The sequence below is a fragment of the Spermophilus citellus genome (assembly GCF_964194105.1).
Source record: "Spermophilus citellus genome assembly, chromosome: 3".
Lineage (NCBI taxonomy): Eukaryota > Metazoa > Chordata > Mammalia > Rodentia > Sciuridae > Spermophilus > Spermophilus citellus.
This window is the reverse complement of record NC_138184.1, coordinates 33,024,999-33,050,210: the sequence shown is the minus strand read 5'-3', so window position 1 is coordinate 33,050,210 and position 25,212 is coordinate 33,024,999. Positions and strand designations below refer to the sequence as shown.

Below are 25,212 nucleotides of genomic sequence, written 5' to 3'. Positions count from 1 at the left end.
TAATGTGTGGGTTGGAAGGAAAGTGAGGAAGTTAGAACGAAGTCACATTAGAGTAAAGAACAAGAGTCTCACAGTATGGGGCTGCCTTGCTCGGCAAGCGTGGCTACACCACAGCCATGACATTGCATTAATATTATTTTTTATAATCAAGAATAATTAATAGACATTTGTATCAGTTAGTCACCATAGTAGTCTGAAAAGTAATCTAACATCTTTTAAACATGCTTTGAGTTTATTTTAACAAATACTTATTAAGTCCTGGCTATGCATTAGGTACAGTCCCAGTAACAGAGAGAATAGCAAAGAATAACACTTGGTAACCAAGAGTGCACTTTGTTCTTCTTTCTAGTTCTTGGGAGGGAAGACATAGTGCTTTCATATGTTCATCTGTGTCTTAGACACCCTCCCTACCCCTCTACCTTCTCAGGAATGTAATTCTATGTATTATCTCATTGCTTTCTTAAAGCTTTAATCTTTTATTATTGGCTTGATCTTTCCAATACATATTCAAAAGTGTGAAGAACAGAATTTTCTTATAATAAGTGCTCAATAAATATTTGTTGTTCACATTGGAACAAGGTAAGAATATTCCCAGCCACATAAGCACATATCTACCCACCAAATTTCCTATCTTAAAGCAAAGAGCAACTACAACAGAAAGCTCAGTTGAGCTCATATCCCTGCTAGCAACTTTGCCTCTTAATTCTTCCTCTCAGTCAAGATAACTAACTAGAGAGGGCCTGTAAATGCTCTTTACCTCCTCTTCTGCCTTACTCTCAGGCTTCTCAGGTAGCCTTTCATTCCCATCACTTTTCTGAAGCAAAGGATGCTAGCAGCACCATGTTGCTGAGCTCACTGGGCGTTTTCAAGCCTCTTGCTGGCTCACCCTCTCTTTCCTTCTTGGAAAATGTTCTTACCTTGGCTTTGAGACATCATCTTTCCTTTTTATTTCCTTCTTCCTCTTGGATTCTCCTTTAGCCTTCTTTGCAAATTCATTTTCTGGTCTTGCACCTAAATGCTGATGCTGTTCAGGTTCCAAACCTAGATCCTTTAAAAAAATACTTACTATAGACATTGTTGTCTCTTCCCATCTCTTTAAATAACATCTTTATGCTCTTGCTTTCCTGATTTGAATTTTCAATTCCATCTGCTTTTCTGAGCACCAGCCTAATATGTACAACTGTTCCTTGACATTTCTACTGAGAGGTCTCATGGGCTTTTCTGACTCAATATGTCTCAAACCAGTATCTTTACTTTCCCTCCTATTGGAACCTCTTCCACTCTCCCCATCCCAGTAGGTCATGTCTCCACTCACCCAGGGCTTATGGAAAAACCCAGTAGTAATCCTTGTCATCTGCCCCCCTTACTCCCAACCCACTAAATCTATCACCAAGTTCTCTTAATTCTGCCTCCAAAATATAGCTCAAATCATCCACTTTATCCAGTCAATTTCACTGCCAGCTGCCATTTCTATGGATTGCTGCAATAGCTCCTAAGTCATCCCCCTAATCTACTCATGCAGATCACTTTTTCTGCAATGATTTAGTGCTCAACTAAGGTGATATGTATTTCATCTCATGCTACTGTTTCCTTAAAACTTTCACTAATGAATAATCAATTGTTAGATTCTGTATTAGAGTCTCTCTTTTTCTTTCAAGGGAGACATGCTGATGTATAATCATGGATTCATTTGTCTGGTTATTTGCCTCATGTCCATATCCCAACTCAACTGTGGGTTGCATCAAAGTGGGAACTGGGGCTATTTTTTTCTCAAGACTTCATACGCCATGCTTGTCATATTGCCTGACAGAGCATTTCAGTATTGAATGAAGGAATGAAGCTATGAGTAAATGAGGAAGACTGACTTAAAGCATGAGGTAGAAGATGGGGAATGCCCAGTCCTCCTTTGGAGAGTTTGACTGTAGACCAGGTAGTCCATTAACTAATGCACTGACTGAATGAGTTGAATTGAATACTTTTATGAATTATTTCATTTCATGTCCTAACTTCAAAACCCAAGTCACTTTTAAGAATTAAATCCTCTCTCCGGTGAACTTCAGAGTTTACAAAATAGGATTGTAAAACAGTTCACCGTATGATGTATTTGAAAGGGTCTATGCAGCCTTGGTTTCACTTCTTGAATCTGCCAATTAAATGACTTGTGATGTTTGACCCATTGATCCTCTCATCTGTGCCTCGGTTTCTATGTGTACATAAGAGTATGAGACCAATGTTGCATGAAACTCTTATGACATCACTACATGTCAACATGACAAACATCTAGGATAGCCTTTGGCATAAGAAGATAATGTCTCAATTCTAGTTTTTTTTTTTTTTTAATTTTTGCCCTAATTCCACATCTTGACTTTTTATACTATTTCTTTCTGCCATTATTTTTTCTATTTTACTCATCCTTATGGGTGGCAATAGTCATATTACCCACATAGTTTGAATTTTGCAGGAAGAGAAGAATTAGCAGTACTTAACAGAGCAGACTTCCTTTTGGATTAGAAATACAAACTTCACAGCTTCTCTGCCCAGCTTTTCAAGAGCATTTTATGGTACACTGCTGTGTAACAAGTTCATTTTAGGCTTCCATGCTGGGAGGGAGAAAACGAAGATGGGATTCGAGGGGAGAAAATTAAAAAGTTAATTAAAAGAAACAACTTGGTAATTGAATTCCCTAGCTCTCATCTTTGGTTACTGAGGTGGGGGAGGAGGGGTCAGAGCACATGGTTAGTAGGTTTGTGTCTGTGGCTCGCCTCAAAACTTCTAAGTGGGGTATGTATGAAAATACAGAGCAAATCTCTGCTTAACAGATAAGAGGAGGTGTAGAAATATATGGTTGGCTTTTTAGGAGCACCCACCAAACCTGCCCTCATATTCCTTCTTGAACATTTATATTTTTAAATATTCTTGGGGCAGCTGACATTGCCATTAGGCTAAGCCCTGGACTAGTATTGGTTAGCATTAGGGCATATAAAACTCTCATTTCATTGATTCTTTTACTTCTCGGTATATATACACTCACAGGAGCACAGTCATGAACAACTCATGTCTTTTTAGGTTGTGTTCAGGTAACCAGCAAGTGGTTATTTGCTTCTTATTTTTAAAAGCTTGAATATAATCTACTGAATCACTCCTTCATAGATCACTGAACAGTTGAAATATTTTAAGATGTTAACATTGGAAGAGGCAAGGTTCTGTGATGAAGTTCTAGCTTTGTAAACCAAAAAGATCTAGGTTGAAGTCCTAACTCACCCACAGCCTTCATTTATTCATGCAGCCAGCATCTGTTTGTTGAAAACCTAATGTGGCAGGTACTATTGTGATGGCTCATGATAACCACATGCTGGTTTTATGTAAGAAAATTAACTTCAGAGATAGACATTTTTATATTCTGCTGCATCTTGTTCTCACTCCTGAATTAAATCCACTGAAGAAAGAACTTAGGACATAGAACAATATAGTACCTTATCACCAAATAGATCTAAATCAGATTGCTGCTGATTTATTGCTCTCTAAAAATGAGTTACTCCTTTATTGTGGTATTTCTCCCAAGTACTAAGGACCACTGATTTGAGAACCTTCATATTCAATCTGTTTATATTTAGAAGAAACAGATATAAGTCTTACCATAATCCCATACCCATCACTATGCTAGAGGTGCAGCTACCTGTGTGTACTAACAGGTGCTTTTGTGTTTTCACAGGTTATGGTTTTGTAGATTTTGACAGTCCTGCAGCTGCACAGAAAGCTGTAGCATCCCTCAAGGCAAATGGCGTGCAGGCACAAATGGCCAAGGTAAGACTTCAGATTTGTGTGTGTGTGTGTGTGTGTGTGTGTGTGAGAGAGAGAGAGAGAGAGAGATCTCAAATATTTCTCCATTGTGAGTTGATTCAGAAGTGGAATTTGCAATAATTTGGTTTATATTTACTTGCTAGAGAAAATAAACTACAATAAGACTTTGTTTAGAATAATCTGGCTGATTTATTGCATTGTTTCTTTGTGTATACTTATTAATGTGCTCTTTGTTATGGTAAACTCGTTAATTAATTAAGGATACTTGTGAAGTGCTCTGTTTTTTCCAGAGAAAGGAGATGTATGTGTACTTGTGTCTAGGATTTTCACTGGGAAACAGAGTTTTGGTGTACTGGTAAGGTTTTTGGCAAGATGTCTTTGATTAACTGTGTGCTAAAAAATGCACTTCCATTCATCTGAGGAGAGCTGATTGTTGGATTATGGAATTGTCTGATCTGTGCAGGGTAGTAAGTTTACTGAAGGTCATTTGAATTACTAGAATTTTACTTTGGCCCAGAAACATTGAGTTTTCCTAAATAATAATCTCATAGATATTGATGATTTTAATATCGTATTATAGAATAAGTTGTTGAAAACCTTCTATCTGAAATTATAATATAATTTTATTTCTAAGAAAAACGAATGAAATTGCCTATAATAATTTTGTATCCTGATTGCAATGGAGTTATAAGAATCTGCACATGTAATAAAATAATATAGAACTATGCAAACAATGTACCATTGGTTTCCTGGTTTTCATGTGGTACTCTATTTATATAAGATGGAACCCTTGTGGAAACTGGGTGAAGGGTACCAGGGATCTCTCTGTGCTATCTCTGCAATTTTCTACAAATCTGTAATTATTTATAAATAAAAAGCTAAAAAATCCCTTTATAACACTTGGATGCTTGATAGATATTTATGTTAAAGTAGTAGTCATTTTGGATTTGTTTACATGCAAGGTCAGTTTTTAAATACATTGTATAATTAATAGCACTGACCTTTTGTATCTCTAGATTGTCAAAATTGGGAGTAAATACCCAGCCGATCTTGAAAACCTAATTTGAGGCAGTAATGCCAGATGCATGTATACCGTAGCCTTTATTGGTCCCTATTAGAGCTCAGTGTTATAAGGATGGAGTAATCAAATTTTCAGTCATTCAGATTTTGATGTAATTGCTAACAATTTCCGGCAACATTTTCCAATTTCAACTTGAGCTTGCTAGAGGTGGGATACTAGTCCACATGATCTGCAGTTGCCTCTGGGCAAGCGGATGCAGCCCACATCTGTTCACCTTTGGTTACAAGTCACTTCCCTTACAGATTACTTTCGTGGACTCTTTGTCCTTTATGACCCTTTAATTGCTATTCAAGGCAATATAAATTAGAATTTGAATTCTTTCAGCTGTGTAATATATTCTTCATCAGGATTATGCCTGGAAGCTTTGGATTTTGGTCATGAACTAAGATGGATGAAGTTAATATATTTGATTAATAAGGAAATTACATATATGTCTTGGTTTAAAGGTTAGTCGGTGAAGAGTCAGTGGCAACCTCAGTAGCAATTTTCTGTACCCAAAAAACAAATAATAAAAACAGCTGTTAGTTTTATGCAAAATATACTTGAATATGAAGGGAAAGCAACACCTGTTGGTGAGAAAATGGTTTTAAATAGTACGTAGAGAAAACTTGTTAGTGGGATATCTTTGATTTATTCTATTGTTAAACTCCTGAGTTTTGGAAATTGCTGGATTATAGCAGCTTTTAAATAATGAATGCAGCATGTATTATAAAATATGCTCAGAATACATACACATATATATAACGCCATATATAATTATATGCATAACATACACAATAAGTTACTTAAGTTGTTTGATATAAACAGGAACAGAAAGTTGACATTAATTTATAGCTACTGGGGAGCCACTAAGAGTATTTTTTCCTATTTCTTGGCATTCTGGTGCACAAGGAAACTCTCTTTCTTACACACACACACACACACACACACATACTCATTGACATCTTGTCCAGTTGAGAGACTATCAAAAGGGAAATATTTGAATGAGCTTTAAAATTATTATTTACTCTATCCAGAATTTTGGCCCTTGACCTATACCCAAGGTACATAGTAAGGAGGCTTCAATTGGGATATTTCCAGAGGTTCTCTCATATTTTATATGATCAGTTGTGATATCCATGAAGTAAATTCTTATTCTATTTTCCTCACAAACTTTGAACCTAAAGCCTAAAACTTTAGATTCACATCTGCCTACTGGAAAACTTTCAGCAATAAATGACTCTGTAATTTAACCACCTAGAAGAAAATAAATAGCCTCCCTTTGACAATGAAATGGAACAGGCTCGACCACCTGCATTAGCAGATTTCTTCCTGAGCTATTGGATTTCATAGCACCTTTTCCTTTGTCCTGGTGGTAACTATTATTTATTATCATATAAACCCGCTGTCTCCAGGGCGTGTGAAACTTGCACTATATTTTTTTGCCATTTAAGTATCTACTGAATCACCTCCTTCATTCTTGTTCTTATCAATATCCCGCTATGCAGGTTGTGGTGTCACATTTTAAAGACTCCAGGATTTTAAAATAAAAATGCTGCAAATAATCTAGAGTCCCAATAGCAAACCAGAGCTGACATGAAACTCTCCATCTGAATGGCTGTATTTACCTCCCCATCCTCGTGTGTGCATATAAAAACTCCAACTGATGTATCAGCAATAATGAATTTCATAACAACTTATTTAGGAAGTGACTATTGATTAATAATAAATAATCGTTAACACAAATGAACTTTTTATGTCTATTTGCTCTTTTGCCAAAAATAGCTTTTCAGAATTAAAGAATTATTTTTTGGAGAAAACAGCTTTAGAATATTTTATTAGTACATACTATTTAAGAACATAGGTTTGATTAGAGATAACATTGACCTTGAATACTGGTTCTTATATCACCTAACTATGTGATTTTTGCTTGTTATTTAAATATTTTTGAAATTCTGTAGCAGCAGCAGCAGTAGTAGTGATAATATAACACGTAGGTTATAGAATTGCTGTGAGAATTTTTTTAAATGTACAAATAATTTGACCATAGTGCCTAGATGATAATATGAATTCAGTAAATGTTAATTACTTAATAAATACTGTTATCCATTAAATTAAGATTTGCTACTAGACCTTCTTCTATACATCCTAATATATCTTTTAAGTGTTATGTTATTACAAAATAGTCTACTAAAAATATGGAAAAAAAGCATCAGTCAGCAAACAGGCGGTATAGCGATACCAGATTTCAAACTATATTATAGAGCAATAGTGACAAAAACAGCATAGTACTGGTACCAAAACAGGTGGGTGGACGAATGGTATAGAATAGAGGACACAGAGACTAATCCACAAAGTTACAACTATCTTATATTTGATAAAGGGGCTAAAAGCATGCAATGGAGGAAGGATAGCATCTTCAACAAATGGTGTTGGGAAAACTGGAAATCCATATGCAACAAAATGAAACTGAATCCCTTTCTCTCGCCATGTACAAAAGTTAACTCAAAATGGATCAAGGAGCTTGATATCAAATCAGAGACTCTGAGTCTGATAGAAGAAAAAGTTGGATCCGATCTACAGATTGTGGGGTCGGGCTCCAAATTCCTTAATAGGACACCCATAGCACAAGAGTTAATAACAAGAATCAACAAATGGGACTTACTTAAACTAAAAAGTTTTTTCTCAGCAAGAGAAATAATAAGAGAAGTAAATAGGGAGCCTACATCCTGGGAACAAATTTTTACTCCTCACACTTCAGATAGAGCACTAATATCCAGAGTATACAAAGAACTCAAAAAATTAAACAATAAGATAACAAATCACCCAATCAACAAATGGGCCAAGGGCCTGAACAGACACTTCTCAGAGGAAGATATACAGTCAATCAACAAGTACATGAAAAAATGCCCACCATCTCTAGCAGTCAGAGAAATGCAAATCAAAACCACCCTAAGATACCATCTCACTCCAGTAAGATTGGCAGCCACTATGAAGTCAAACAACAACAAGTGCTGGCGAGGATGTGGAGAAAAGGGTACACTTGTACATTGCTGGTGGGACTGCAAATTGGTGCAGCCAATTTGGAAAGCAGTATGGAGATTCCTGGGAAAGCTGGGAATGGAACCACCATTTGACCCAGCTATTGCCCTTCTCGGATTATTCCCTGAAGACCTTAAAAGAGCATACTACAGGGATACTGCCACATCGATGTTCATAGCAGCACAATTCACAATAGCTAGACTGTGGAACCAACCCAGATGCCCTTCAATAGATGAATGGATAAAAAAAGTGGCATCTATACACAATGGAGTACTATGCAGCAATAAAAAATGACAAAATCATAGAATTTGCAGGGAAATGGATGGCACTAGAGCAGATTATGCTTAGTGAAGCTAGCCAATCCCTAAAATACAAATACCAAATGTCTTCTTTGATATAATGAGAGCAATTAAGAACAGAGCAGGGAGGAAGAGCAGGAAGAAAAGATTAACATTAAACAGAGACATGAGATGGGAGGGAAAGGGAGAGAAAAAGGAAATTGCATGGAAATGAAGGGAGACCCTCATTGCTATACAAAATTACATATAAGAGGTTGTGAGAGGAATGGGAAAATAAACAAGGAGAGAAATGAATTACAGTAGATGGGGTAGAGAGAGAAGATGTGAGGGAAGGGGAAGGGGGATAGTAGGGGATAGGAAAGGTAGCAGAATACAACAGTTACTAATAGGGCATTATGTAAAATTGTGGATGTGTAACCGACGTGATTCTACAATCTGCATTTGGGATAAAAATTGGGAGTTCATAACTCACTTCAATCTAATGTATGAAATATGATATGTCAAGAGCTTTGTAATGTTGTGAACAACCAATAAAAAACAGACTGTCTTGTATATTAAAAAATAATAAAAAAAATAAAAGAGTAAAAAAAAGATAGAATGATAAAGAAGCAATAGGATGTATGTGATTAAAGGAAAACCACCATATATGTTGAATACCTGCTCTGTACCAGGATTCTTCTACATGCTAAAGATGCAGTACTGAAACCAAATGTCGTGGAGATCACTCTATTTTTCAGAAAGACAGAAAATAAGGGAAATATTATGTAGTCAGAATTGGTTTGAAGACTATTGAAACTGGTTGGAGGTACAAAATGTTGAAGGTACAAAATGTTGGAGATGGGAATGGTGGGATAGGGTTATGTTTGAGTAGAGTTATGTTTTAGGTTGAATGGCCAGAAAAAGCCTCTCTGATTTTAATGACATTTGAACAGAAATCTAAAATAAAAGACAACAGCAAACTCTCCCTATAGTTATTTTAAGAGACAGTTATGAATAATTTCTACAGTAATGTAAGTAGAGGAGGCTTTTTGTGAGTTAGTGCATTTGGGTTCATTATCCATATCCTTCATTTTCTTTTTGGTAATAGATGAATTGTTAACATTACCTCACTTCCTCTGCATTCTTTAATAGGAGTTCACTAGATGTACTACATTTTTTGGATGATTTTTTTCTTTCATAAACATCAAAGTCTAATTGAGTCCATAAATATTTTCTCCCAATACTTCATGTCTTCAAATCATGTGTTTTACCAGTGCCCATAAAGAAACAAGATGTCCTGTACCACTGCTGTGGGCTTTACTTTGAATAACTGTGACTCCAATGCTTAGCAGTCCAGTGTTGCTTTTAACATAGTTCATTACTCTTGGATAAATGAGGGCATGTAATGAAAACTGCTGTATCTCATTTCCTAAACTACCACTTGAATGTCCGTGCCATATGCTCTTATGGGATATATCACCAACAGAAAAGCATCTCATCATCACCATTTTTTTGAAAATTTCTGTAAAAGAAATAGTTAGCCATGGGTCATTTACATGTCTATAAAATATTTGTGAATGTCTGCTTTGTTGGCTATGTCAACTCAGCTCAACTTTATTACCTGATCCTAATGCTGAATGCAGAGATTCAAAGCCCAATATTGAAATTGGGTTGATTTTAATCCTACTCATTAATTACTTGAAGTTTTTGAAGCAGAATCCTCTGAAGTTAAATATTTGTATTAGTTTTTACCCAACAATTTGCATAATCTGCCTGTGGGGTCAACCCTGAGCTTTTGCAAGGACTCTGCTCTATCCTCTTAAGTGAATTGGTGGGTATATAAGCGTGTAGAATTTCCTGCTTTCCTAACAGTGGGGAAAAAAAAAACAAAAAAAATGCCTTTGTACTTTAAATTGGAGTCTCTCTGAGTTGACCAATTACTTTCCCACTTCAGTATATATGTGGAAGTTCTCTTCAATCTGCAAGAAACATCAACACGTTTATCCTACCTCTTGGAAGGGAATGTATCCATTGGCTGGTCTCAATCAATAACTTATTTCTTGATATGTTGTTGAGAAGCCTAATAATGAACAGTCTTCATTCTTGGCTTTAATAATTTGTTCTTAAAGATTAAAAGAATAGATTCTTTCTTTAGTAACTATTATTGTAGTTGGAGGGGTTCTAATTTAAATGCATTACTTTGTCCCATGTAGATTCTGATCCTATTGAAAAGGACAAAGAAATACACCAAAATAAGAAAACTATCACTTCAATCACCATTGTGTTAGGAAAATGGGACTTTGATTTGGGTAGAAAATGAGTCCGTTAATACTGAATGCCACAATTTGATGTAGCAATCTGGACACAGGAAATGCTGGAGAACCATAGGCTTTCCTACCAAAGGATGAGGTCCTGTCTTATCCTGAGACCTAGAAGGAAATGAAAAATGTGCTCTCTGCTGGCAGTTAGATTTCAAGGGCAGGGCAAGGAGCAATGGGCCACTCTTGCAGAGTTCTTGCTCTCAGACTCATGAGTTGGGTGTTATTACTTCTTTTACTTGGAAATATGAACTAAATGGAAAAATGAGAGAAGGACTAAGATTATACCCTAATATAATTCCACATAAAAATATGATAACAAGGGAGAAAAACTTTCCTCGCCCCAACTCTTAAACCAATGGCTTTCTGCATCTTATTTTTATACTTACCCTTAAAAAAAACAGATGAATTGAAATCTTAGAACCATCTGTCATATAGATATATAATCTGATATCTCAACACTGAGAAACCTACTGATTACTAAAGTACATGGTCCACCTTGTGTTTCACTGTTTGTTATTAATGTACTCTGTGACACTTTTCAAACCTTTAACTTTGTCTATTCAACAAAAGGCAAAGAGATAGATAAGAGGATTTAGGTGACAAAGGAAATTATATTTCTCAAGTACCTGATCTATGCTAGCAAATAGGTTAAGTGCCATTATAGGTATTATCCCTATTTAATTCTTGCTAGCATCCTGTAAGATAGGTATAATTATTTCAGATTTATAAATGTATAAAAAGAGATGTCCCAAGTTCACTAAAGATGTGAACCCAAACCCATCTGATTTTAAAAATTGATCTGAGCAGTAAGCTGCTAATGATGTTCTCCAATCTCTTCAGTGGTGCTTGGCTACTGGATTTCTAAAGTGAGAGAAAAGACTGGACAAACTTGTTAATATAGTAGATTCAGGAATCTAAGTCATGATTTACACAGTAGGAAGTTAGTTAATTTTCTGCTGAATAAATAAATGAACGAAGAAATAACCAATGTTGGTTATATTGTCCTTTTGTTCGACTGATTTATTGTTGTGATCTTAAATTAACTTTTGCACAGGAAGTTCCTTGAACTTCCTATCCCACTAATGATGTGGTTGAATAATTCAAGTCAGAGCCACAGAGTGTGTCCTGGAGAAGGTGGGAAAAATAAACTGAATATGGTACCTAAAGCATTCATAACCATTTGTCCAGGAGGACGTATTTCTTGAGCCTGTGATATGAAGATTCAATGTAATCATTCCAACCACTCACTGGGGAAATAAGACTGATGGAATCTTTATGTTTTAAGAATCTTTAACATGTGAAGACAAAGATCATTAACTCTTGTATTTGAGAAGCTTTAAAGAAATTGGATGTGTACTTACCTGTACATACATGTATGCATACACATACATCCATACACCCATGCATGTTAAAATGACTAATTATTATGAGTTGCCATGATTTTTCCAGGTAGTTATAGAAAAAAAACACAAAAATTTTTCACTGTTCCACAGCATGTCTACCTTTTGCTTGGAAGTAGAACCTAAAGTTAAATAATAAACAAAATTGAATGATAGGCCTCTGTGATTGCTGGTCTTCTGTGCATCATAAATTTATAACAATGAGCTGTGTCATTAGACACCTGAGAGAAGCTATTCACAAATGCATTACACTGGAAAATTAAAAACCAGAAAAGATGTGAATGCTGTGAATGTGTCAGGGACCATATTCATGTGATTATTATTTCCCACCACCTCTAGGATTCACTTTGTAACTGTGACTTGAATTACCCAGCTACATCATGAAACTCCAATTCTGTCTGCTGGCCAGATCAGTGGGAGTTGATGTTCCAATCTCTACAAGCCTATTCCCCCTTCTCTGTATGTAAAAAGTAGTCTGAACTTTCAGAAAATTTGCAGCTTCAATAAAAATAGTGAAATTCAAAACACAGAATTTTATTTCCCTGTTGAAATTATTTTTTGAACTTTTTATTATTTTTAGTTATAAAATGACAGTACAATGTATTTTGGCATATTATCCATACATGATACATGGAATATAACTTCCTATTCTTGTGGTTGTATATAATGTGGAGTTGCACTGGTTGTGTATTCATATATGAACATAGGAAAGCTATATCTGATTCATTCTACCATCTTTCGTATTCCCATTCCCCTCCCTCCGAAATTATTTTTTAACTACATTATGGAAATGAGAAATTTTGTGATTTTCTGTAAAGGAAATAAAGTTTTAAATATAAAATACTAAGGATTCATTTGCTCATACTAATGAATGACTTGAGTCCATGGATCCATTTGGAAATCATCTTGATATATAAAACATAAACTATTTCCCCTGGTATTCTCATTTAAGGTAATTGAACAGAGGTGCTTTATAAGTCCAGTGCAAAAGAAATTAAATTTTATTTTTTTTCTAATTCAAAGTAAATTGCTGGTGAGGGAATAGACACACTGAAATTATTATTATTCAAAATGTAATTCACACGCACTGAGAAGAATAATGTGTTGCTAGGGGTGGATACCAACACTTACATATTTGTCCTTAGAAATTTGGTTTCAGAAGCAGACCCAGTTCAACATTTGTGGAATAAATAAAACTCTTTATAAGGATATGATATCATACACAGGAAAAGTTTATTCTATTGTAGAACATTTGGTGTTGAATACAGCACACAAGAGTATTTCATACTCCCCCAAATATTGATTTACTAATATAAAATTTATATTGATAAAATATTTGACAGACTGATATAAAAAATCAGTAAAGTATTGATTTAATAATATAAAAATAATTGAAAGTATTAACCTGGTCTCTGGCTTCCTGTGTCCATAAAGATGCCACTCCCAGTTTCTCCATGAAATATGTAAAGATTCAGGAAAAAATGATGAGTAAATTACTTCAAAAAAAAAAAAACAAGATTAATATATATCAGTTTCCCAGAAAACATTCAGTCCTGCTAAAACCTTAGGGAAGAATTGAGAACCTACATAGTAATAATGTTATTAATTGTTTTATACAACAAGGTGCAATTTTTCTTTTTTTTTTTTTTTAAAGAGAGTGAGAGTGAGAAAGAGAGAATTTTTTTAATATTTATTTTTTAGTTTTCGACGGACACAACATCTTTGTTTGTATGTGGTGCTGAGGATCAAACCCGGGCTGCACGCATGCCAGGCGAGCGTGCTACCACTTGAGCCACATCCCCAGCCCCGAATTTTTCTTATATTACCTCCCCTGCTTTTCTTCTTGAAGAAAAAGTTACCCAAAACACACAAATACATTTCAGCTGTATCATGTAGCCAAATATCAGTGTCATAAATTGCAGCCATTCCCGCAGAGGACCAGATTTATCTGAGGAGGTGTTTTCTTTATCCTTTATCCTTTTTAGTTTTCAATAATAACTTCTCTTACCCCTCTTTTCCATCCTCTCTCTAACCCTTGAAAAGAAACCAATCAGAATCTCTAAACATACACTGTAGGCATGCATATTTTAAAAATGTTTCTCCAGTGACATTAATGCTCAACTGTGTTTGTGATCAACTTAAAGGATGCAAGATGTACTGTAAAAGAGAACAAATCTCTAGAAGGAGAGAACAAGTCTGAATGCAAAATCCACAGGATAAAATGCAGAGACATTAAGCTCAGGAGCAAAGGGAACTAAGTGGCATGATGAAGCATTAATTACAAGGAAACAACACTCTAAAAGAACTAACTTCCAATTGTTGTTAGCTGGGAAGAATAGGCACCACATAAAGTCAAATCACTTTCTTCAAAAACTGATTAAAGAAGCTCTCCTTGTAGTCAGGAAAATAAAGATTAAATTATGTATCAAGTGAGAGATCATACGATATGCATGATAGGCAAGGAGTGGAGTTGCAACCAACCAACTGACATACCATCCAGAAAAAGAAATCAGGAGAGCTGGAAAAAACAATTATCAAAAATATAAATTGAAAACATCTTTCGAGAGCTGATATATCCTTCCATGGAAACTGAAAGAATTGACCACATTACAGGCAACATGAAAATATGTCTATCTACCAATATGTAGGCATTTAAAAATAGTTTTTTTTTTTAAATGCACAAGCATCTGTCTATCCTAGGGGGAAAATGTGACTAACTAAAATGGAACAAAGATCAGCTGTTTTTATGTGTTCACTGCAAGGTTAAAATTCAGAAGACAAGGGAATACTAATTGCTACTTAAGCCACATAAAGACTGGCTGAAGTGTAAAGCAAAATGTGATCTTTTAATACACAAAGTGTATACCTAAATCAGTAAATATACTGAAGTCTAAATATAATTTATAAAGGTATGAGTATAGAAGTCACAGGTTAAGATACACGTAGCTAATAACATTATAAAGCATCATAAATATTACTAGTACAGATTGAATATTCCTTATTCAAAATGCATGGGATCAGAAGTGTTTCAGATTTTGGAAATTTTAGACTTTGGAATATTTGCATAAACTTAATAAGATATTTTGACAATGAGACCTAGGTCTGAACCGGAAAGAGGTTTCATGCTGTGAAATTTTTCACTTGTTATATTATCTCAGTGATCAAAAAGTTTCAGATATTGTAACATTTTTCATTTTATATTTTCAAATTAGGAATAATCAATCTATAATAATAAAAATGTAAACAATAAAACATGTGAGATTACTGTCACTAAAATGGTAGATTCTGAATCATATTTTAAGAAGAAAGTGATAAATGATAAAATAATAAAATATTAACTAGGAGAAGAATACAAAATGATAATTAACATTAGCACTTGTTTTCCTTTTTAAACAGATTTCTATAGAAAAGCAAACAAGGAAATATACCAAAATCTTAACCACAGGTATTAGTAGATACAGAAGTGTGGTAATGATTTAACTTTTTTTAATGGATATATCTATGTTTTCTAACTCTTTAGTATAAAACTGACTACTTTGTAATAAAATGACATTATCATAAAAAGATAAATATTATTCATAAAAAATTACCTACCTAATTACTCAAAGATCAACCTATTATATGACATGTGCTATTAGTGGATTTTAACAATATGAATGGTGATAAGGACATCTTGATTAAATGCTACATCAATTCAATCTCTCTAATTATGGACTGACTGTGATGATTGAGCTTGTCCTATAAAATAACATAAAGCATACATTTGATATATATATAATGAAGATGTAGAAATCTATGAATGCATAAAGAATGTTTTTGCACAATGCTTTTTACTATATATCACTTAAGAATTGTTAATTCTATTTGATGATAACCATCACAACATTAAGTATAAAATATAATAAATATAAAACTATAATTTTTTTCTTGTTTTTTTTTAATTTATATATGACAGTGGAATGCCTTACAATTCTTATTACACATATAGAGCACAATTTTTCATATCTCTGGTTGAATATATAATATATTCACACCTTCTTGTCTTCATACCTGTACTTTGTTTGTTTTTTTTTTTAAAGAGAGTGAGAGAGGAGAGAGAGAGAGAGAGAGAGAGAGAGAGAGAGAGAGAGAGAGAGAATTTTTAATATTTATTTTTTAGTACTCGGCGGACACAACATCTTTGTTGGTATGTGGTGCTGAGGATCGAACCCGGGCCGCACGCATGCAAGGCGAGCGCTCTACTGCTTGAGCCACATCTCCAGCCCCATACCTGTACTTTGGATAACAATGATCATCACATTCCAACATCATTAATAACCCCTTGCCCCCTCCCTTCCCTTCCATCCCCTCTGCCCTATCTAGAGTTCGTCTGTTCCTCCCATGTTCCCTCTCCCTATCCCACTATGAATCAGCCTCCGTATATCAAAGAAAACATTCGGCATTTGGTTTTTTGGGATTGGCTAACTTCACTTTGCATTATCTTCTCTAACTCCATTTACCTGCAAATGCCATAAGTTTATTCTCTTTTATTTCTGAGTCATATTCCATTGTGTATATAGGCCAGATTTTTTTTAGCCATTCATGTATTGAAGGTCATTAGGTTGGTTCCACAGTAAAAGTATAATATTTTATATGCTGATTATGTGTTATAAATGTGCATGTGATATCTTTAAAATTATGAAGTTGAGGCCATTCTACAGTAGTACATTCAGTAAACAGATTCTAAATGTATGTCTAGGAATAAACAAATAGTCGTGTTTATAAAGATTCAAAACGTGTCAAACAGTGTCCTTATGTAGATATATGAGCTGAACGGGAGAGCAAAAAGAAATATTCCAGCCCTACCTGACACCATGCACCTGTAATCCCTGCTCTTCTTCTTTGAGGCAGAGGCAGGAAGAGCACAAGTTCAAGGCCAGCTTGAACAGTTCAGTGAGACCCTTTGTCAAAAAAGGAGCAAACAAGCAAACAAACAAAAATATTCCAGAGTAATGAAGTGATATGCTAAGGTCAAGTGACGAACTTTTTTTTTTTTTGATGTTTGCTAAAAATGAGATTGGCATGTGTTTACTTTAGTAAAAATATTGCCAGCAAACCTCACCATATTAAAGAAACAAGTTATCTTCCTATTTTACTGTTTCACCAATTCACTGCCTAAATAATTTTTAATTGTAAACAAAATTGTAGCACTGTCTATCATATTAAATAAATCATAGTTAGGAGAGCAAAAGTGAAAGGTAATAAAGCACTGGTCACTTAACTGTTTTGTTCAGTCTTTAGATCTGATGAAGTCCTTTCTTATTTATGTCTTGAGGTCTCCAAAATCAAGGAGAAGAGATCATGATATCATCCTCTATGGGTGAACATGAGCATTGAAATATGGAATAAAGAGAGACCACGTATAGTCTTTCCCAACATTGGGAATCCTGGTTAGCTAAAGAGCAACTCTATCACAGGACAGTCATGACAAATGCCATCCATTCAGAAACAGTGTGAGTTCTGAGTACATCTCTTGTGCTTGGTGAGGGTCTCCTGGGATGTGTTCTGTTTCATACTCTTTTTACTACGAACAGCTGACTTCCCAAATTTTCATAAAAGATTTTTTGCAGCTTAATTGTACTGTATTCTAGTTTCCCATTAGCTTTCTTTTTAAACATTTTCTTTCACTCAAACCTTATGGCCTTTTCCCCATATGTATTTGACAAAAGCATTACAGATAGAGTTTTTCTCTCTTAGATGAAGGAAATGGTCCATGGACTACTGTCTGAAATGTTCAATGATGACCATCAAGGTTCTTGCTTCAGCATTTGCGGAGACACAGGAAACCAACTAATGGCTGATAATTTCCAGGAAATTAGTAATTCATACATATGGTTAGCATTCTGATTCTAGCCAAATGATTTGTTTAACTGATGGCCAGAGCTCTCAAAGGGACTTTTAACACAGTGGAATAGCTGGGCTTTGTTAATTGGACTGTGTGATAATCCTTGTGATTCTCTAGTTGAAAAATTAAACCAAAATACACAATGTAAATGTATATCCAGAAAATAAAATCTTAAGGCATAATCAATCTATATACCAAAAAGATACTTTTCTTTTAACACTATTATTGTCATAGTTTTCTTATAACATTATCTTAATTAATTTAGTATTCTATAAAATAAAATATTAACACAATTTAATTTGTTATTAAATCTAATGTTACTTTTCCCAATGTCCTATTATTTGTTAATTTGTCTGTGATACTGTTGGTTACTTATAACCCACTGTGTATCAGTTACCTACAGAACATTAGGACCACCCTGTGCTATGTACTTTCAGATATTGCTTAATTTCTTCTCCCTACCCCTTCTCCTTGGTAGTTATCTTCTATGCATTCATGGAAGACTCCTGTTCAAGTGTAAGTTCCTTGGGGAAATCTTGATGCCCATTTAAATCATGCTCGCCACTTTATATGTTCTCTTAGAATATTGCTTACCTGCAAGAAACTTAGGTTTCCAATCTCTTATTTAAATTTACATGAGAGACTCCTGGGTTACTGTTGTTCTCTTAGTATATGAGACCTGTAAGTGCAAAGGCCAAAACTGCCCTGCCACCATTAATTATCCCCCCCCCTTTGCTTTACAACAATTTTTTACTATGGCAAACAATATCTATATTTTGACAAAAGTTTGTAGAGCCAAGCACTAATGGAAAACAAAACAAAACAAAAAAACATTATTAGAATTCCAAGAAGTGTTTAGCTAGGAGAGAGATCACTAAGGGTTTCTTCTTTAATAACTTTTCAAGAATTGGTGATGATCTAGATGAGTAGATGGTTAGGCAGGTGAACTATTTCTGTAAAAGGTTGCACACTATTTTAGACTTTGTGAGCTGTTGAAGCCTTGTGAGCACCACTCTATCACCATTTATATACCGTCTAAACCTAGTATTGTGGCAATGCAGCAAGAAATAAAAATTAATGGAAGATCTGAGATGCTCAGTAACACTTCTCTGGAGGAAGTTTCATCTAAGTTATCTGAAGGATGCTTTGAAGCAAGAGTCCTCAACCTCAATGTCTGGAAACATTTTTAGTGGTCACAAGTGAAGCAGAGATTGTCTATGGGATCTGTTTCATGATTTGAAGCCAGGGATGTTGCTAGATATACCACAATGCATGGAATAGTACCCTCTCTCCCCACAACAAGTAATTATTTGGTACAAAATACCAATGATGTTGAGGTTAAAACACCCTATTTTACAATAATAATGCTGCCACTTCATCTTAAAAATCCAATTTAATTTTGTGGCCCACAGTTATTATTTTTGTATATTGTGATGACAGTAAAAGAATATGTGTGTGTTTATGTGTGTGTATGATTTCATTTTGTAAGTGTCAAGAAACTATATGATTACTTATTCAAAACAATTTACCATTTTTATTACCTTTCATAACATAACACTTAATAATTCACTGTAGCTTCTTCCTTTTGAATTTCTTTTATATTCCAATCTTAAGCCTTTGTGGCACTTCTGTCTTTCAGATTTAGTCTTTTGACTGTACTCAGTGTTCTGGTAGAATCGCTTCCTGATGCACCCTTACACTTCTATAGGGTTCTGCACATAGTGAGGGCTCAGATTTTTATTGATGATTTGAAACGAATTATTTATTTCAGAGGCTGAGCAACTAAATGTCTGTTGAAAAGTAGAAATCAATTGATGAAAATAGTCATTTACTGCAGTACCTTGCAAATGAGCCTCCATACTAAATTTTTGATCACTAGAAATTCCCTCAATTAGAGTTCTGAAATCACATATGATTAAGCTTCTGGATAATTTGCTATGGCTGTTATAGTTTTTTTTCCCCAGAAATAGCTCTGTTCTTTTACTTTTTAATAACTATTACTCTGTGGATCTTAGCAATGATCTTTCAGATCATTAGCTTTCCTTCAGGGGTAGACCACTAGAGGGGTGGAAAGTTGATTGGCATTTATCTACCAGCACGTCTTTTTTAAAAGGATAGAAAATGATGATAAATTAAGCCTTAGATGCTTTAAGATATATTTTGGCATATTGGATATGTTGATATTTCTTCCAAAAAAGAAAAATGCAAAAATAAACCTTCAAATGACTTTTTTTTCTTTATGCATACACTACATTTTTTTCATAGCTATTTTTTTAAGTTGCATTAAAGATAATGGTTCTTTCCTTTCTCTAAATATTTTAAGTGTAACATTTATATTCTGCTTATGTTTTCATGGATTGTTTGTACTCATTTAATATTTTCCTTAAAATGCAATTTGAAAACAAGTTATGGATTAAATGGTGTACTTGCATGGAGTATAAATTTCTAACCTGAAGAATAAAATGAAAAGTATTGCTGATATTTAGTTGATGTTGGCATTGACCTGAAAGTAAAAAGGTAAGTGCACCAACTTAAGAATGCATAGTTTTAACATTGGCAATTTCCCATTTATAGAGTACTGAATATTTAAATATACAGAATAACATTGTGTAATTCTATGGGAATTCCTTTGAGTTTTACAGAATCTAAGTGAATTTATAAACTTTCTTTGTTTTTCTAAATATTAACAATCAGTGATTATAGGGAAGAGTAGGGAACCACCCATATTCTTCATGCATTTTGGACAGAACCTTGTAGAAAAGGAAGCAGTAGTAAGAGTATATGCAGGAACAAGGGTAATACAAGAGGAACATAGAAAAAGTAGAAATAGGAGATGATATATCATTGTTTCACCAACTGATTCATGAGAATAAAACATGGATGTCTAATTATAATTGGTCTTGGCAGTTCAGATTCAATAAGGGGGAAAAGCTATGCAGCATTCTGACCCTTTTTCAATCTCACTAATTCAATTTTATAGGGCAGACATAGTATGCTGTGTCCAGAGTGCCAGGTTCAGTGATTTATGTTCTTTTCCACTAATGCTGCTAACATGTCCCCTGCACTTCCAAAGATGCTATCATAACTAGTTAGGAGCTGGTCAAATGTGACAGTGGGTGTTATATGGCCTTCTTACTTTTTTCCATTTCTGCCTTTGCTAAAATATAAAATCAGCTAAGTTTCCTTTTTTGCTGCTTGCCAACATGTAGGCATTTTAGGAGTCACTTTTTGGATTCTGTCTCTCCTAATGAACTTGATTGTTCACAGGGTTTTCCTTTTCTTAGTAAACCATGGTTTTGTTCAGTGATGCACCACTAGTGTATGAAGTTACCCCTTGTCTGCCTCTGATGTTTTTGTGTTGCTTAATGTTAAATTTGATCACCGATGACTGTATTTTCTCATTTCTAGTTTTTGTTTGCTGCCCACTCAGTGGTGTTATAGCCTACCCTTTGGTCACTAATTGATGATTATATGGTCACTAATTGATGATTATAAAGGTTATATTGTCTGGAACCTGATCACATGAAGGTGTATATAAATGTGCATGACTCGTGCTTTGGCTTGCAGAATGACAGACATTTTGGCCAGATCACTTGAACACCAAAGGATTTTGTTCTTGTAGATTTTTAAATGTACTTGACTTCTTTTGAAAATCAACATAAGACTAAGACCACAGAGAATTTCTATAACACATAGATATTTGGATCAGAGCTGGAGTTGGTTTGCTCATATTCTATGATTCTTTCCTCAGACTCTCTAAGGTATCCACAAGATAACTTACATATAATTTTATAATAAGTAGGGTTGATTTTATAAGTAAACTTTGTTTTATGTGTACAATATAAACTCACAATCAGGTATAAACTGACATGAGAAAAACCAGCAGCCAGATTAAACATTTGCATCTGTTTCTGAGTTTTTCTGTATTTACTCCTTTACTGCAAACTCATTCCTTCTTTCATCTTCTGTAGCTCACTCACAGACAAATGTTGCCAATGCCAATGTTTAAGAAAATACATGGGAGAAAATAGGGGGAAAAATCTATTCATCAAATCTACTTCAAAATGGGGGAAAATTCCACTATATTGGTTAAAGGAAAGGATCTTCTCACATGAAATATAACTGTTCAGTAATATGCAGTCCAAGCAACATACAAACCATACATGATAAATAAGTAAACAAAGTAATCTGACATAGAGAAAACAATGCAGTTTGCACCACGGCTTGACTCAACATGAATATTCTGTGAAAGTCAATGTGCTGAAAATGTTGGAAAATGGCAAATATTCTATTAGTGTTTCCAGAATTGCTGTGTTGTGTTCACTTCCAAATGTTAAATTATCATGTCGACTTAGTATAGATTGCAGATATTTTTGATTAGAAAGCTACCATGGGCAATCATTTAGTAATTAATAATTGCAATTTAAATTTAAAGCCCTCTTCCATTTGATGTTGTCTTAGTCCATTTGGGCTGCTATCACAAAATAGATTAGACTAAGTAGATTATGAACAACAGACATTTATTTCTTACAGTTCTGGAAGCCTGGCAGTCCAAGATCAAGGCTGCCAGTGATTAGGTGTCTGGCAAGGGCCTGTTTCATGGTTTATAGACAGAGTCTTCTACCTCTGTTCTCATATGACAGAAGGAGATAATGAGCTTCCTGGGGCCAAGGGCACTAATTCTATTGTTAAGGGCTCTGCCCTCTTAACCTAATACTTCTCAAAATGCTTTACCTCATAATACTAGTCTGGACATCAGGATATCTAAATATGAATGTTGGCTGGACATAAATATTCAGACTATAGCAGCTGTATAATTTGCAAAAAGGATTGTCTGAAGGATTTTTGTTTGTCTTTTTTCTTTTCTTCCTTCCTTCCTTTCTTTCTTTATTTTTAGTTTCCTGGAGCTTTAATTTTTTTTTTCTTAACACCTTTGCCAGAGAGAAAATTCAAGTTTCTTATATTTTTACTTTACTTTCAGAAAATTTGTGTCATAATCTGCTACATTTTTAACAATAATATTTGCCTAAATTTGCCAATCAGAACACATTAAACCTGAAATTTGTAAAAAAAAATCATTAATAAATTTGAGTATGCTGCTCATAAATTTGGGGCTTCTATTTATTGATAATATTAATTCCTTACTACTGATTTTGAGAAAAGATTGGCTTTGTGAGAAAAAAAACATACATGTATGTATTTGAGTTATTTTTCTATCCTTATTACAGAAGTATTAAAACATACACAGAAGCAGAGAAAAATAGTATAATAATGCAGGACATGGAACCACCACATTTATTACTTTGTTTTAACATTTATTCTACTTACTGTTGATTTTGTTTCACTTGAGCCTTTTCTCAGTTTGCTTACTCTACTTGAATACGCCCTAGACAGCACATCATTTTATCTCTAAGTATTTAACCATTTAACTTTTCTGGCTAAAGACTTCTACATATTCATATCATCACTATGCAGATTGAGGAAATTTTTTAAGATAGTTTAAATTTTGTGACAATATTTTAAGAGATTTGATAGGATATGCTGTTAAAATCAAACCTAATTCTTTCCAGTCATATAATTGAAAATTATCTGGAAAAAAAATGACTTAAACCTAAGAGTAATGCCGTAGGATATTAAAGGATGAGACATACCATATTTCTTCTTAGCATTCTCAGTTTTATTTTTTTTTCTCAGTCATATGCTGCTTAAAGTTAAGACTATATGATTTTGAGAAAACTTTCCAGGTTAATCACTTTGGGTTTGATTTTGGCTATTATGCTATTGTTTGTATAACCAGAGGAAGTGGCTCTCTTTCACTTATAGGCATGTGTCATTTAAATTTGCTGCATAGTTTTTGTGCATTTAAACTGCATGAAGCGGCTAGAATTGGGAGAAGATGTGGTCAAGGCAAAAGGGGCAGAGGATACATTCAGGGTGCTGAGTGGCATATTTTGTGTGTATTTCTCTTTAGAGCTCCTTTTTGGGTTGTGGAGAATATTTGAGGACAATGAGGAGTCTATACTAATTGAATGCTTGGTTTATGTGTTTTTTATATGTTTCATTCATTTCCTTTATATGCAGCATTCACTGTGTGTTGCTTCTGACGGAGCACTTGCTTCTCAAATTCTGTTACAGGACTGCTTGCTTTTATTTCCAATATCTTATGGATCAGTACCATAAAAATGAATTAGCAAATAAATGGAATAAAAGAAATCAAATACATAAAACATACAAGCATTATTATTATTATTATTAAAATGGTACCTGTGATTGAACCCAGGGGTGCTAAACCACTAAGCCACATCCCCAGCACCCCCCCCCCTTTTTTTTACTTTTTTTATTTTGAGACAGGGTCTTCCTAAGTTCCTGAGGCTGGCCTCAAACTTGTAATCCTCCTGCCTCAGCCTCCTAAGTTGCTGGGATTACAGGGTGTACCACAACACTCAGCTCAGTTTTTAAAATTATTAATTTTAACAGAAAAAAAAGAAACTAGTCTACCAAATTGCTGAGAACATTTCTAAATTTTGCCTCCACATGTCTGTTACTATGTCCTCTCAAACAGGCCAGTTTGTGATGTGGCCCTAGTCTGCAGACAACCCTTAATGTATTGCTGGTCTAGGTTGTTGATCTGTGTGCAAAGGTTACAATCAAAATATTGAATGAATTGCCACTATGACATTGGCACTAGCCAGCAAGTGCAGACCTGAATACTCTCTGATTAGTTCCAGGTTTTAACCAGATTGCAATATGATCCTAGCATCATTCCTGGAGGATGAATTAGTGCACCAGGGAATCCAGGAGACACTATAGAGGAGGGTTCCATCAAAACCTATTTGTTGGTGTGGAAGTATTTAATATGATAGTAACTGGTATACCTATATATAAAGCCTACTACCAGTGTTTGCCATCTGAAAATTTATACTGTTCCATCTCCCCACACCTACAGACTCTGGAGGCAGGGAGTTCACTGTTGCTTCTATAAAGTAGCCAAGATCTGAAATACTAGATGCTAAGTAGATTTTGTTGAGTTAGCAGGTGCCTGCAGAAATGAGGTTTGCAGATAGAATACTTCTCTTTTAATATTTATATCAAAATATGGTGATTCAGATACTGAAACTGTGTGTATATGTCAATGTCAGGATGTACAGAGCTTTCTTTCCAATCAAATAGATATAAAAGACCCCGAACACAACAGAGAGAAACAAATTATTCTTGACCCCATGTCCATGTCAAAGACTTATTATTGTCCTGTGTTTGACAAATATTCAAACCTGTTACCATTTGCGTGTTTGCAGCTACAAAAATTTAGCTTTCTTTACATAAGAAGAAATGTTAATTTAAAAAATCAATTCTACTTTTCATCTAGGCCTATTCTGTAAGGTATTCTTTCTAAAATTTCATTCTAAATATTTTTAGATGATTTATT

General features: G+C 34.5%; 1 protein-coding gene across 8 annotated transcripts in view; it reads left to right on the top strand.

Moving 5' to 3' along the window:
- Positions 1-25,212, top strand: part of RBMS3 (RNA binding motif single stranded interacting protein 3) — a gene marked incomplete at its 3' end in the record, with an annotated part of 671,965 nt that overhangs the window by 266,016 nt on the left and 380,737 nt on the right. For all 8 annotated transcript variants that reach the window (XM_081285615.1, XM_081285621.1, XM_081285618.1 and 5 more), the window contains exon 4: positions 3,713-3,804. In XM_081285615.1, coding sequence (XP_081141741.1) covers positions 3,713-3,804 — 92 coding nt within the window. The remainder of the gene's footprint in view (positions 1-3,712; positions 3,805-25,212) is intronic.